We start from the raw sequence: 15,803 nt of genomic DNA, 5'->3' as shown, positions 1-15,803 counted from the left end.
TCCCATGCTGTCATCCCCCAGCCAAGGGCCATCTCTACAAAAACCAGTTTCCTGTTCCTAAAGAAACCATTGTGTAGGCCCTTTAACCTCGTTGTTAGCCAGGTCAAAGGGAGGCAGGGGCTTCAGTGAACGTTGGAGCTGGAGCTTCTGAGGGAGTTCCTCAGTAGAGTCAGAGTCTGCTGCCACCTTGAGCGTCCCACAGTTTCTTTCCTTGTGCTCTCCTCTAGCCGGGGGCTAGAGCCCTGGGCCATGATTCTGCTCTTTTTTTTTTTTTTTTTTTGGTCCTCGGCTTCTTCTCCGAGGCTGCCCTCCCCGTCTCATTCTACACCCAGCTGCTCTCTGTTCCCTCCATACTGTGGGATGGCTTTATTTCAGTTCATACACAAACCAGTCTAGACACTGTGGAGTCATAACAAGAGTGGGATGGACGAGGCTCCAGGGCCCATTACTGGCCAATCAGTTTCTCTGCAGGGAGGCTTGAGAAGGAGGTTAGCGCCATGCCCATGGAACCCGCCACTTCTTCCCGCCCACCCCCATCCCCCAGCAATGAGCTAAGAGCCAACCTCAGCAAGAGGAAGGGTCTTTGATCACAGAGAGGGTCAGTCAGTGGCATGTGATTAGTGGGTTTGGGGATGGATTCCCAGGTAAACAGAAGGTAAGGGGGAGACTCTGGGGCCTGGCCTCAGGGGGGAGTGGAGTGGAGTTGAGGGTTGGGGACTCAGGGTGGGAGATGGGGAGCCAGGATGCAGGAAACAGAAAGTCTGACTTGACAAGCATCTTGACAGTTCAGCCTGCACGCTGTCACACCAGCTCCCGTTCCTGCCTTTGCTCGATCCAGTGGCCAAAGTCAGTCTATCCTCAGCAGCACCTTCTGACACGATCCAGTGGCAACGTCCCTCACCTGTGGCCCTGGGGGAGGCTGTCTACTGGTTTTCACAGACCCAGCCACCCCCGAGCTCTGGCCCCTGGTCCTTCACACATACCCTGTCAGGCTGTAGGAGTTAAACTCACTCTTGCCTTTGGGTGGTTGACCAGGCCTTGGAGAGCTCCTAGTGGCCAGGGGCTGGGCCTGGTAGGCATCGTAGTAGTTGGACCGATTTCCCTGGGGCGAGCAGGAAAAGCAGAGGATGATTCCAGCTACCAGGGAGAACAGGGAGGAAATAATGCCCAAGTAAAGAGCCTCTCCGATCTCAAATTTCATGCTGTCAGGCACCAGTGGGGAGTAGAAGTCCCGCAAGATCCCGTGAAGATTCCAGGCAACAGGGATGAAGCCCAGGAGGCCTCCAAGGATGAAGAAGACTCCGCCCACCACCGCCACTCTGTCTTTGGCTCGGGACTCTTGGCAGAAGACTGTGCATCTCATGCCCACCACAGAGACAATGCAGGCCAAGGAGGAGATTGCACTGGATGTCACCATCATGGCCTGGGCAGCCTGGATGTCAGCAGGAAGGCCCAGCATGGTGCTGTAGATGTCACACTGAGTGATGCCTGTGCTGTGTGTGGCACACTCCATCCAGAGGCCCTTGGAGAAGCCGACTGCGGTCACGATGCTGGCACCGACGTAAGAGCTTGTTCGCCAGCTGGGGAGTAGCATGGCAACCAGGGTTCCCAACAGCCCCAGCAGGCCCAGGATGTAGCCCACAAGTTGGAGGCCAAGAGAGGCCATGGCAGACCTCTCAGTAGATGCGTCTTCAGGGCCTGCTCCCTCGTCTTCTGGCTGTAGCTCTTCCTCCTTAGATCCCGGCCTCTAATCCCTCATTTCAGAGTGTCTGTGTCAGGCCGACTTCTCTCCTCCTTACAAGTGTCTGTGGGTGGCCACGAGCAGGCTCAAGAAGGCATCTAGAAGACCTAAAAAAATCCATAAACCAGATTAAATATTGACCAGAAGCTTATGAGAAACCAGAAAATGCTGGATGCCTTTTGACCTTTGTTATCTTCTTTAGAAATAACACATGAGAAAGAAAAAAAAAAAACTTTGAAAGTGGAGCCAAAACGTCATCGGCTCCTGCGTAGGTACATGCTTTAGATTGGCAGCCGGACAAAGCCAGGGGCCAGACAAGTGGCTGCTTTCCGAGAAGGTGGTGATGCCATTGTCGGTTGTGGTGACCGTGTTAACTCCAGGTCAGGCTGTAGGCTGGCTCCGTCTCCAAGGCATGCTGTTTAACGCATTACCTGGCAACAGTGCCACGGGGCCCCTCAATTGCACACCGGTGCCAAACCCCAGGAGACTGGAGTAGGAGAAACAGACCCTAAGGTATAGCCTTGGACTCTGGGTTCTTAGAGGCCTCTTGAATCTCCAGCAGCCTAGAGAGCAATGGTCTAGCCCTGGATCATCCTGCCCATGGTGAAAGTTGACTCCAGGGCAGGTTGAGGCAGGCAACAAAGCATCTGTCTACAGTCTCAGAGTTCAAGTCCTCCCAGCCCTGCCCAAATCCCCCTCCACAGGCTAGCCTGAGGCCTCCCACGTGTATAACACACCCAGACATTTCCTGTCTGCTCTCCTAATAGTTGCGCCACCATCCCTAGGCCTCTCGGGTGATGTGGGAGGATTCAGGATTCAGAAAAGGTTGTTCCAGGGCCCGGAGGGAGCTCTGACATTCCCTAGGCTATTTGTTAGGGGCACTGAGACAAAGGAAAAGGTAGCTGCTCTAGAATAAGGGGACTTGGTAAGAGGCAGGCATGTGAGTCAATCCTTTAGAATCTCAGAGCTGTTCAGGATTTTGCAGTGTTCAATGAGCATCCCCCTCTCACCGCCCCCAACACTTATCAAGGTTCAAGACACTAAAGGTCAAGGGCACATCCTTCTCTCCATCCACTACAAGACCCTCCAACCCACTAGTTTTTCAAGCCACCACAAGCTGGCTATTCCATTTTAGCCTTCTTCAAGATTTCTCTTTCTGTAATCATCTCTTAAATGTGAGTATTCCTCAGAAATCCATCCTTTGCTCAATGTACACTCTGTCACTGAGCAAACTGTCCACCCCCATGACATAACCTCCTACCCACCCACTGGCACTCCCAAATCTGCATAGACCTTCCTCCTGAGCTTCGAGACTTCCAGAGCAATCACCTATTTAAAATGTCCACCTGGGGACTTCCCTGGCAGCGCAGTGGTTGAGAATCCACCTGCCGATGCAAGAGACACGGGTTCGAGCCCTGGTCCGGGAAGATCCCACATGCCACGGAGCAACTAAGCCCGTGCGCCACGACTACTGAGCCTGCGCTCTAGAGCCCGTGAGCCACAACTACTGAGCCTGCGTGCTGCAACTATTGAAGCCCACACGCCTAGAGCCCGTGCTCCGCAACAAGAGAAGCCACAGCAATGAGAAGCCCGTGCACCACAACAAAGAGTAGCCCCCGCTCGCCACAACTAGAGAAAGTGCACGCACAGCAACAAAGACCCAACACAGCCAGAAATGAATACATAAATAATAAATAAATAAAATGCATTTAAAAAAATAAAATAAAATGTGTACCTGGAAATTTCACAGGCATCTCAAATTGGACATGTTCAAAAGAAGACTCATCACCTCTCCCATTGTACCCCTCCCCCAACAGTTCTTCCGTGGGTTCCTTGTGGTCACCGAGTGATACCTCTATTTATCTCCTTGCACCAGACCCAAATCCTGGAAGTGATTCTTGACACCTCTCTCACACTTACCGCTCACCTTCTACTGTCACAGTCTCACCAATTCTTGAAGATACCTCAAATCGATGGCATCCTTCTCTCCATCCCCACTGCTACCTCCACAGTCCAGGACTTCATCATCCTCTCTCCTCTGGACTATAGCAACGGTTTCTTAACTGGTCTTATTTCCAGTCTTGCCCCCTCCAATTCGTTCTCCATGCTGTTGTTAAGGTGATCTTTCAGCACTAATCTAATCAAGTCTCTGCTCTACATACAACATTCCAGTTGGCTCCCCATCGGCTAAAGGATAAAGTCCAAAACGTGTCTGGACTCTATGACCTGTCGAACTTCATCTCTTGCCATTGCCCTCTGCATGTTCTATGTTCTTGCTGAACTAAGTTACTTTGAGTTCCTCAATCATGTCCTGTTGCCTTTTGCTTCCAAACCTGACCACAGGTTGTTCCTACTAGGCAGAATGCCTGGCATTCTTTTCTCTCTGTTTAGCACCTTCTCATCCTTTAGGACTCAGATGTCTTTTACTCTAGCCTGGGTCAAGTTCCCATCCTCTGTGTTCTTATGGTATCTTGTCTTTACTTACCTCCATCATAGTAATGCTACTACTACTAATACTACTAATAAAATAGCGACACTAACATAGTGTATCCTATGTGACCATTATAAGCACTTTATACATGTTAATTCAATCATCACAACAACGTCTTGTGGTAGGTACTAATCCCTATTGTATAAATAAGGAAACTGAGATACAAATAATAACTTATTTCACTATGTTGCACTCTCCTCTTTATATCCTTATTCTTCCCCACTAGTCTGTGAGCTGCTTGAGGGCAAGGACTGTATCTTATTCACTTTGTATCTCCAGTGCCTTGCACAGTGCATTACCCACCCATTACACACCCAAAGCCGGTGTTCAAAAATGTCCTCTTAATGAGTAAATAAAAGTGATAAAGAGGTTTCAAGGACTATAAGATATAGACTTTCTAAATGAGTCAATGACACTTCAGTGTTAGAGACCAGGGCTGCACAATTTTGGGAAAGAAGATTGAGAGAGAGGATCAGAGGAAAAGAGGGGAAATGAAGAGGGAGTGGGGAACACAGGAGAGAAAGAGAGAGAGGGAAAGAGAGAGAGAGAGGGAGAGAGAGAGACAGAGTTTCACCATTTTATAGGCTTGTGCATATGTTGACTATCTTGTCTCTTCAACCAAATTCTAAACAATGTGAGGGAAGAAATCATATATGAAACATCTGTTGTGCCTCCGTAGCACTGGGCACGTGGTTGATAGTCAATACTACTCATCAGTGATGGACATGACAATGCCAGTGTGGATGCCAAGCAGTGCAGAGCAGGGGCAAGAAAACACTTGACGGGAGGTGTGGAGGGAAATCTACTTGAATCTCATCTCTGTCACTCATCAGTGGGGACACTGCAAGTCTTTTCCAGCCATTGGTTTTCTTACTGCTAAAACGGGCACAATTCTACCTGATCATGATTGTGCATCTCTGTGGGGCCTTCAGAGCTGCTTGGAAGTCCTTCTGCTTGTCCCTGGTGAGCATCTGCTGGTGACCACTTCAAATGCCTACCACTCTCTTTGAGCTTCCTACTCTACCTATGCGGCTCTCACCCTCTCCTCATCATTCTCTTTGCAGCCAAGGCTCTTAAACAAGCCATTTAATGCTGGTGTCTCTACTTCTTCCTCCTCCCACTCACTGCTCAGCCCTCTGAAGGCAGGCTGCTGCCGTTAGCCCTCCACCGAAAATGTTCTCACTAAGGTTACCAACAGTTTCCTTGCCCCAAATTCAGTGGTCCTATCTCTGTCATCTCACCTTGTCCCTCTCCTTCATAAAACTGTCTTCTCGTTTTCTGTAACATCCCTCCCAGTTTTCCCGGCTCCTCAAAATGATTCCTCCAGGGTCTCCTCTATAACTTCCTCCTTTTCTACCCACTCTATAAATCTGACTATTCCCCCACCCCAGGGTTTCAGCTAGAGTTCTCTTCTTATTCTTTACATCTTCCATGGGTGACCTCATCCACTCCATCTCTATGCCAATGACTCCTGAATCTATATAACTGGCACAGATCTCTCTCCTGAACTCAAGATGTGTGTATGCAACTGCCTTTGGAATGAGCCCATCTGAACGGTTTAATGGCACCTCAGACTCAACATTTTGCAAAGTTGAAATCATATTCACTCTTCTCTCTCCACTCCCAAACTATTCCTCACACAGTGTTCCCTATCTCAATGGGACTATCACTCATCCAGCAACCCAAGCCAGTCATCCTTGTTTCCTAACCTCTACTTGACCTATAACCAGTTATGAAGTCCTATCAGATCTACCTTCAAAATACATCTTGAATGCATCCACTTCTTTCCATCTGCACTGCCTAGACTTTGGTTCAAACCCTGTATTATCTCTGTCCAGTTGGAAATCTCATAGGCATCTCAAATTGGTCTCTCTAATTCTACTTCCCCGCCCCTGCAATCAATTATCCATCCAGCAAACAAGGATCTTTCTAAAATGGAAATCGAATCATTAGTATCACCCCAGCTCTTTGCCATGCTTAAAAAATTCAGGACCGGGCTTCCCTGGTGGCACAGTGGTTGAGAATCTGCCTGCTAATGCAGGCAACACGGGTTCGAGCCCTGGTCTGGGAAGATCCCACATGCCGCGGAGCAACTGGGCCCGTAAGCCACAATTACTGAGCCTGCGTGTCTGGAGCTTGTGCTCTGCAACAAGACAGGCCACAATAGTGAGAGGCCCGCGCACCGTGATGAAGAGTGGCTCCCACTTGCCACAACTAGAGAAAGCCCTCACACAGAAACGAAACCCAACACAGCCATAAATAAATAAATAAATAATAATAATAAATTTCAGGACCTCTTCATTGCTTTCATGATGAAGTTCAAACTCTCTAGCTCTGGAAACCAGGAAAGCCCTCCAATGTCTGACTCCTACTTTTTGTTCCAGGCTCATCTCGCACGAATAACCTCCACCCTCATGTTTTATGCTCCAATGTGCATGTGCGCACACACACACACACACACACACACACACACACAATCTAACCATACCTGAACATGTGTCCTTATCTGAAGTTGCCTTTCTCTGTGTCTCCAAACCCTTAAGCATGCTATTCAACCATCCAACGTTTGCGTGGGTAATTGCTAGTCATCCTTCAGGACTCATCCTCTCCTTGAAACCTTCCTTTAACCACTCTTCCCACCCAAGCTGGCTTAAATACTTTCCCTTTGTACTCCCTATCCATATCTGAGCTTTCAGTGAGGGTTGGTGAGCTGCCTTGAGGACTTGGGATGGTGACATAAGAGCTCAGCTTAGGTTTCCCATGGGAGTCGACAGTGACCCCAAGAGGAGAGCCTCTCCCCAGAGCCAATCCTGACTCGGTAGGAGGAAATAGGAAAGTGGTTTGGGGCAGGGGGAAGGCAGAATTTTAAAAATGCTATTACTGAGGCTTGGAATCTCTAAAGAGTCTGACGTAGCAGAGCTGAGCAGGAGGAAGAACAAGTCTTTGGAGCTTATTCAACTGGGAGAAATGGCCCAATGGGGTCAGCTTTCAGCCAGGGTCAGGAAAGCAGGGGTGGACAAAATAGGTAGTGGTTGAGTGATGGGCCAGTCTAGATTCTGCTTTGATTTGTGTGATGAGCAATAGAGGGTTTAGAGAACCAGTCCTGGCCTGAGAACCAAGACTAACTTCTCATCTTGGTTCTGCTGGGAACCTGTTGCAGAAGTCCCCTCACTTCTCCAGGCCCTAGTTTTGATGAGAAAAATGTCTCCAAAGTTTTGAGTCTCAACTAAGGTAATGGGGACAAGAAGCCACTTTGATAAATATAGAAGACTGAACAGTTGTTATTAGAAGCAGGCAGCTTTGAAAGAAACTCCTCTCTCTGAGGGGTCCTCCTAGAAGTCAAGCCCTGGTGTCTCTGGAGGGAGAGACAGAGAACTCTAGGCCTGGCCAGCTGAACTTGTCTTCTGGGCATGAGGCCAACACACTCCATGGCCCAGGGGTTGGGCAAGAAGGCTTCATTTAGGATTCTTAATCTTCCTTAGGGGAGGGATTGGAACTGCAGGAGAGGATTAGGAGGGTCAAGACTGACAGCAGCTCCTGAATTAACCCCTCCTTGCCCTGCTCTTCCCCACTTCTTGCTCCAAGAGTCTTGTGCATGGTACACTTTCTTTGAGGGTACTTTTCATATGACTCTGTGGGATCAGATAGGTGGGGTTCTCAGGTGCAAGGAAGGATCTGATGTGCTGCTCTGGGGGTGACGGAGGCCACCACAGCCCTCTTCTGTCAGCCAGTCTCATTGCTCCATCCCTTGGTCTCACAGACATCTGAGATACTTGCTTTCCTCTCCACACCTCACCCCCAGCTCCCAAGGGCTCTAGTAGGTGGTAAAGCCATTCCTTTGAAGCCCTATTTTCTGGAAAGCTTGTCCTTGGAGCAGTTCACCTCTCCTTCTGCATCAGTTGGTTGATGACAGCTCAGGGAACTGCAACTGGATTGAGAGATATTCTAATTGCTTTAAAAAGAAGTTTCTTTTCGTCCTGATCATCAAAGTAAAGCACTCTCACGTTAGAATGCTGGAAAACACAGAAAGGCAGAACTTAGAAAACAGACATCACCTACAACCTCTCCAGCTATAAGTGCTGGTAATGTTTATGGTTCCAACTCCATTTTCAAAGAGGCCACTTGAAGAGAATAATGTCTCAGTCCAAAAAAAGGAATTTCTTTTTTCTTTATTGAGATGTAATGGACATATAAAATTGTATTCATTTTAGGTGTACAACATAATGATTTGATATATGTATATACAGCAAACTGATCACCACAATAAGTTTAGTTAGCATCCATCACCACACAGAGCTACACATTATTTTTCTTTTTTCTTCTGATGAGAACTCCCATCATCTACTCTCTTAGCAACTTTCAAATATACAGTACAGCATTGTTAACTATAGTCACCATGCTGGACCTTATATCCCCGAGATTTATTTATCTTATAACTGCAAGTTTGCACCTTTTGACCCCCTTCACCCATCTTACCCACCAATCCCCATCCCCACTTCTGATAACCATCTATCTGTTCTCTGTATATATGAGCTCTTTTATTTTTTTTTAGATTCCACATATAAGTGAGATCCTACAGCATTCGTCTTTCTCTGTCAGACTTATTTCACTGAGCATAACGCCCTCCAGGTCCATCCACATTGTCACAAATAGCAGGATTTTCTTCAAAGAAGGAATTTCTACTGACCAGTGGGAGAGAGTTATTTAAGGGCTTAAGGGGGAGACTTTACGACTTCACTCAGAAATCCATCTTCCATCCTCCTCAGCTCTCCCACCACCACAGTTAAGCAGAGGGGTAAACTGTAGCTCCTTTCCTCCCATCCCTTTGTCTCAGTCCTTTTGCCCTCAAAAGCTCCATCCAGAAATTATCATCTGACTTGGAGAGTGCTTCCTCTGGCCCTGCAGTTTCAAAGACTGAAAACTTCGTGGTAGCCTTGAGGAAACAAATACTTCCAACCCAAGTGCCTCCAGAATTTTCCCTCCGGTACCCTCCCCTCAGAAACCCAAGGTGGCCCAGCCTGGCTTCACCATGGGCCAAATCGGTAACAACTAGGAAGCAAGAGCCCACCTAGGTGAATTTAAAAACAAATCAGAATTGAGACACTTACGAAGCGGTTCTTTTGTAGAGCCTTGGAAGAGATGTATGGCCCTGGAGAGGAAGGAAGGGATCCTGAGGGAGGGAAGTAAGGTGCAAGGGGCCCCAGGCTGAGGTGATAAAGGATTTCTAATTGTTAGCTGCAGCTTTGCAAAATCCATGTGCAAATCTCAGCCTTGGGTCAGAGGCTTATTACAGATCAGAATTAAACCCCTGGAGCCTGTGGAAGATTGAGGTACTTTAAAAAAAAAAAAACTTTGGTGAGTTTTGTGTTTTTCCTGTCAAAAACTCCAGCTGAGCTTTTGTGAAGTGACCTCTGTGAGCCCAGGAGAGATCTTGGGGGGAGAGGGGTTTGGCCCAAGGAGGAATTCGGAACATTCCAGCTTTGGGGTGGGGAGAGGAGGGGGCTCTGTTAACCCCCATTAAGTGTTCCTGGCTAGCGGCCCTGAGGCCCAGCAGGAAGTAAGCCTCACAAACACGGCCCTGGTGAGCTAGTACCTCAGCAGCCCTGCACTGCCTACAGCCCTGCAGACTCGTCCACCCAGTTTCTTCTCCAGCGAACCCCCAGCCCTACCCCACCCCTAAGATTGAGTCCAAGGGCAGACATGTGTACTGTAAGGTCAGACTCTGGTGGCTTCAAAGCGCAGGACCTGGTCCCTACAAGGTGGGACTGAGGCAGCCATGATAATAGTGGGCCTCCCCTTTGTACCACACACAGCAGTACCACATAGACCACAGTCTATGTCACTTGAGTCTCTCCAAAGTTCTGTGGAGTGGATTGCGGCAACTGGGTTTCCTCTCCAAATGGAAAAAAAAAAAAAAAAGCTTTCCTGTTGTTGTTTTTTTTTGTGATTAGAAACGTACTAGATGCGATTGCAAAGAATTCAGAAAATTATAAAGTATAAAGAAGAAAATGGAGGTCCCCGTAATACCACAAGCAAGAGGTATAGTTTTAATCACTGTTAACATTTTGATGTACCGTAGAAGACATGAATAGAACTTTTTTTTTATCAAATGGAGTCACATTATTCCCTACCATTCTATAACCTTCTATCATTTCTAAATAATATAATGATAAGACATTGACAGGGTCCATTGACATGGCCCTGTTTTCATGTCAATTAAAAAAACGGATCTGCATCATTCTCTTATGGATGTGCTGCATTCTATCATACGGAAATATAATTTAACCATTAACTATTAGACATTTTTGTGATTTCCATTGTTTTCACTATTATAACCTAGCATCTTTGCACATAACACTGACAAATTCCTAGGATTAGAATTGCTACGTCAAAGGTTGTGAATGCTTTAAAGGCTAATACAACATATTACAGAAGTAGGGTACCTATTACTATTTCCAGATGAGAAAGCCTGGGCCCACTGAGATGAAATGAATGACTCACCCAGTGTTTCAAGTTGAGCAGGAATAGTTAGACCTGGAATCTAGGCCTCTAGATGTCTGGTTCAGTAAGCTTGCCAGTGTACCACACCGACTCCCTCCCAAGAATTCCTCATTACAAATGATAAGGCCAGTGGCCGCTATTCATTGAACACTTTCTAGGTGTCAGGCACTGTGCTTGAGTGTTTCATGTACACTGTGTGACTGAGCTACTGCAGAGCAGAATCATGCTCTACTCCATTTTGGAAGCAATATCAAAGCAAACAGTCCGATTTGTTGCCTAGTGTGAATTCAATGAAGCAAATCAGAAATCATCCTCCTTCCCAAGGCGGCCTATAACTGTCTTGCAGGTGTGAGTGGGGTACTGATCCCCGGGCAGTGCTCCTGAGCCAGGGTCTCTCCAGGGGGCTACCCCGTGGCTGGCTGGGACAAGCTAAAAGGGCAGCCGTGCCTGAGCTCGGGCCTGGGGAGTCTGTGGGCATGAAAGCAAGAAACACCGAAGGGGTGGAAGGAAGAGCGGGCTAATCCTCTACCCTGCTGTGTGACCTGGGGCAAGTCTTCCTACCTTCTTTCTCCAGGCTTCACCCAGCTGACTTCCCAAGCCTGGGCTAACGTAGAGGAAACACATTTTGATAAGTAGAAAATGCTGGTTGAAGCGAGGTAGAATTTGTAGTAGAGGGGGTGCCTTATCAACTCACAGTGATTCTGTGTAATTGAGAGGAAAAGGCAGAATCTTAGGGGAAGGTGCCAGGGCGGATGAGGGAAGGATGTGGTTACCAGATTGGCAAGCACTGAAGGACTAGGTTCTAACGCTGCGTTGCCCCAGGTCGGCACTGTCCGTTCCTGGTGGAATCATGCCAAAGGCTATGACTCATCAGCGTCAAGCCTAGGAGGCTATTTAGTAATCTGCTAGGACTCCTGCTGAGATCCAGAGAGCCTAGATAGGTGGGGGAATGGAGAAGAGCGTGAAAGAAGATAAGAAAGAAGAGAGTCTGAGAAAAGCAGTATGTGGTGAAGGAGAAGAGTCAGTGGTGAGAGAATGAAAGGAGGAAAATGAGATCTGGGAAGGGATGGCTTAGGGAAGATAGCAGAAGAGGTAGGAGCGGGGTCTTCGAGGAGGAAAGTCTAAGAGAGATCTGCATAAAGCAAGATCTTGAGGGAGAGGGAGACGATGGTGCTATGAAAAGAGGAGTCTAGAAGGAGGAATAAGAAAGATTCTAGGGGCAAAGGGGCAGCGATGAGAGGAGTGTGGGAGGAGTCAGGGGCTCAGGGCAGAGAGGATTAGACCCAGTCCAACCCCACTATTCCACCAAACCAAGAAGTTCTCATCAAGGTCACGAATGACCCCTGACTCATCAGATCCAATGGCCACATCTCAGTCCTTAACTTCCTCGACTTCTATGCAGAATTCAACAACCGCAGTGACTTTGCCCTTCTTGAAATGTTTTCTTATCTTGGCCTCTGTGATACAACTCTCCCCCGATATTCCTCCTATCTCTCTGGCTACTACTTCATTGACTTCTCCTCCTTTGCTAGATCTTTAAATATGAGTGTTTCTCAGGAGCCTGACCTAGGACTCCTTCCCTATGCAGGACTCACTCTGCATTTCCATTCTTGGAAGTCTCATTTATCTCTTACGGTTGCAATTACCCTCTATAGTCTGATGAGTTCCAAATCACCACTTTCAGCCCAGACTTTTCTGAAATCCAGACCCCTACAAACTGACACCTCCATTTGAATATCTCAAAAGCGCCTCAAACTCAACATGTCCAAAATTGTATCCTTGATTCCCTTTGAACTAAAACCAATCCTCTAACCAACAAGGACCTACTATATAGCACAGGGAACTCTGCTCAATGTTATGTGGCAGCCTGGCTGGGAGGGGAGTCTGGGGCAGAATGGACACATCTATATGTATGACTGAGTCGCTTTGCTGTGCACCTGAAACTATCACAGCATTGTTAATCAGCTACACTCCAATATAACATTAAAAGTTTAAAAAAAGACAAAAAAGAAAACCAATCCTCCCTCCATCTTCTCCATTTGAGAAAGCCAGCTGTTTAAACCAGAAACCCCAGAGTTAGACTTAATTTCACTCTTTGCTCTTTCTCTGACCCTCTACAGCCCATCACATCTGATCTGTAAATCCTTCCAATCCTGTCTCCAATGTATGGCTCTTTCATCCGTCTACTGGTTTCCCATATAAAAATGATATGTCCATTACCATCCACTACCATCACCTCTCTCTCAAAATTTGTGGTCTCAGGACCACTTTATACTTTTAAAAACTATTTAGGAAAAAACCCAATGTCCTTCAGCTACTGAATGGATAAATAAACTATGGCACATCTGTACAATGGAATACTACTCAGCAATAAAAAAGGAATGTACTATTGATACAGGCAACCACACGGATGAGGCTCAAATGTGTTATGCTGAGTGAAAGAAGACAGAGTCAAAAGACTTCTTACTGTGTGATTCCACTTATATGACATTCTTGAAATCACAAAGCTATAGGGATGGAGAACAGATTAGAGGTTGCCTGGGATTGGGGATGGGGGGAAGGGGTTGACTAAAACGATGTGGCATAGGGAATTATTTTGGGTGTTGGAACTGTAAACGTTGTTGTATAACTCTGCACTCATGGAACTATACACCCAAAAGAGTGAATTTTATGTATCTTTTCACATTTTGTCACACAGAATATAAAACAACATGTATGTCAATTTAAAAATAAAGAAATAGGGCTTCCCTGGTGGCGCAGTGGTTGAGAGTCCGCCTGCCGATGCAGGGGACACGGGTTCGTGCCCTGGTCCGGGAAGATCGCACATGCCGCAGAGCGGCTGGGCCTGTGAGCCATGGCCGCTGAGCCTGCGCGTCCGGAGCCTGTGCTCCGCACGGGAGAGGCCACAACAGTGAGAGGCCCGCGTACCGCAAAAATAAATAGAGAAATAAAATAAAGAAATAAAAAGTACTAGTTAAAGAATTATTAAAGACTCCAAAATGGCTCCTTTTTATGGGTTCTATCGTTATTTAACATATTAGAAATTAAAATGGATAAAGTTTTTAAACTATTTTTAAATTTAAAATCACAATGATAAACCCACCGCATGTTAAAATAACATATATGGGCATCCCTGGTGGCTCAGCGGTTAAGAATTCGCCTGCCAATGCAGGGGACACGGGTTCGACCCCTGGTCCAGGAAGATCCCACATGCCACGGAGCAGCTAAGCACAACTACTGAGCCCACGTGCCTAGAGCCTGTGCTCTGCAACAAAAGCCACTGCAATGAGCAGGCTGCGCACTGCAATGAAGAGTAGCCGCCACTCACTGCAACTAGAGAAAGCCCGCGCGCAGCAATGAAGACCCAACGCAGCCAAAAATAAATGAATAAACTTTTTTTAAAAATAACATATATTTATGAAAAATTACTATTTTCCAGAACAAAAAAGTTAGCAAGAAAACCGGCATTGTATTACATTTTTGCAAATCTCTTTAATATCTGGCGGAATAAAAAGCAACTGGATTCTCATACCTGCTCTTGCATTCAATCTGCTGCAATACGTTGTTTTGGTTAAAAGCATTGATATATGAAGAAAATCTAGCTTAACAAAGATATGTAGTTAGAAAAGGGGGTTATTTAATAGCTTTTTAGGCAGAATTCTAAGAATGATCTCCCAAATGACCCTCACCTGTGTATAAATTTCCTCTCCTTTGAGAGTGGGTGTTTACGATGTTTATCATTCCCATGATTTTGTTAGTTATTTGCCAAGGAGAGATTCTCCAGGTGGGCTAATCTAATCATATGAGTCCTTTCAAAGCAGATTGCTTTCTCTGGCTAGTGACAGAAAAGGAAGTCAGAGAGACTGGATGCATGAGAAGTACTTGACGTGCCATGCCATTGATGGTTTGAACATGGAAGGGACCACATGAGAAAAAAGATGGGCAGCCTCTAGGAGCAGAGACTGGCCTTTGGATGACAGCCAGCAAGGCAACAGGGACCTCAGACCTACAACCTGAAGGAACTAAAGTTTTCTAACATTCTGAATGAGCTTGGAAGCAGAACTTTTCCCCCCAGGGCCTCCAGATAACAGCCCAGCCCAGCCAACAACTCGACTAAGCAGAGAACTCAGGTGAAACCCCCTGGACTGTGAAATAATAAATAGGTGTTATATTAAGTTGTTAAGTTTGTGGGAATTTGTTATGGCAGCAATAGAAAACGAATACACTGTGGATATTCTTCTTTGATACGACACCTAAACTTCACAAGTGGTCATTTCTTAATGTTTATTGGCGATGTTGAATCTAAAACCACATCAGTGAACCTTTTGTACTCGGTTACATTAAAATCCATTGGCTTAACTTGCACTTTGAATGGATCTATTATCCATGATTTTGTAACATCATGCGTTAGTCATTTGGAAAATATTGGTCCACCCAGTTATGCAGATCTTCCAATTGTTGACTCATTTCATGATTATACAATATAAAAACCCACATTCATTAATATCACTACTAATCTTATCAGAAATTTCCTTAGGGTATTGAGAAATTCTCAAGCTTACAGTAATAGATACAGGTTTTCCAAAATTCTACTTCTTACTTGAAAGTTTAGGGTTTATCATTGACAACAGATACTATCAATTGTTTGCCTTGCGATGACAGGCTCACTTGATTCATTTTCAACAAAATGCTGGCCAATACCCAAGTCTGAATAACCATAGTTTTTCTGTCAGTTGTTCTTTCAAGTTAAAAAAAGAAAAAAGTTCCATGAAAAACTGGCTAGTTTAGCTTGCAATTCAATCAAACAAGTGCTTTTCCTCATGCCAACATCATACTTCAGTATGCAGTAGAAGTGCTTTATATATCCTTCCTATTTGTCACACAGACCATTAAAAACAACATGTACTCAAAGGGTTGAGATTTATTAAAAATGAATCATCTTTACTGTTCAATCAAGACATTCTTAAGTGAAACTGATATTTCTTCTACCAGGAATACATCGATGATGAAGAATAACGTGAATATAGTTTGGTGCCACCACTTTGATCCATGCTTAGGTGCTTTGACCCA

At 46.0% G+C, this 15,803-nt stretch overlaps 1 protein-coding gene across 1 annotated transcript; it reads right to left on the bottom strand.

Moving 5' to 3' along the window:
* Nucleotides 1–243: 243 nt before the first annotated feature.
* On the bottom strand, nucleotides 244–1,964 carry CLDN2 (claudin 2). The gene has a single exon (XM_029239876.1). The coding sequence runs from the start codon at nucleotides 1,664–1,666 to the stop codon at nucleotides 974–976; it is 693 nt and encodes a 230-aa protein (XP_029095709.1). The 5' UTR covers nucleotides 1,667–1,964; the 3' UTR covers nucleotides 244–973.
* Between the last annotated feature and the right edge of the window lie 13,839 nt (nucleotides 1,965–15,803).

This window comes from Monodon monoceros, unplaced genomic scaffold (genome assembly GCF_005190385.1).
Source record: "Monodon monoceros isolate NGI ecotype Baffin Bay Population unplaced genomic scaffold, NGI_Narwhal_1 Super_Scaffold_22, whole genome shotgun sequence".
In the NCBI taxonomy this organism is placed as follows: domain Eukaryota; kingdom Metazoa; phylum Chordata; class Mammalia; order Artiodactyla; family Monodontidae; genus Monodon; species Monodon monoceros.
Note: the sequence above shows the minus strand (reverse complement) of the source record. Positions and strands in the feature narration are given on the sequence as shown.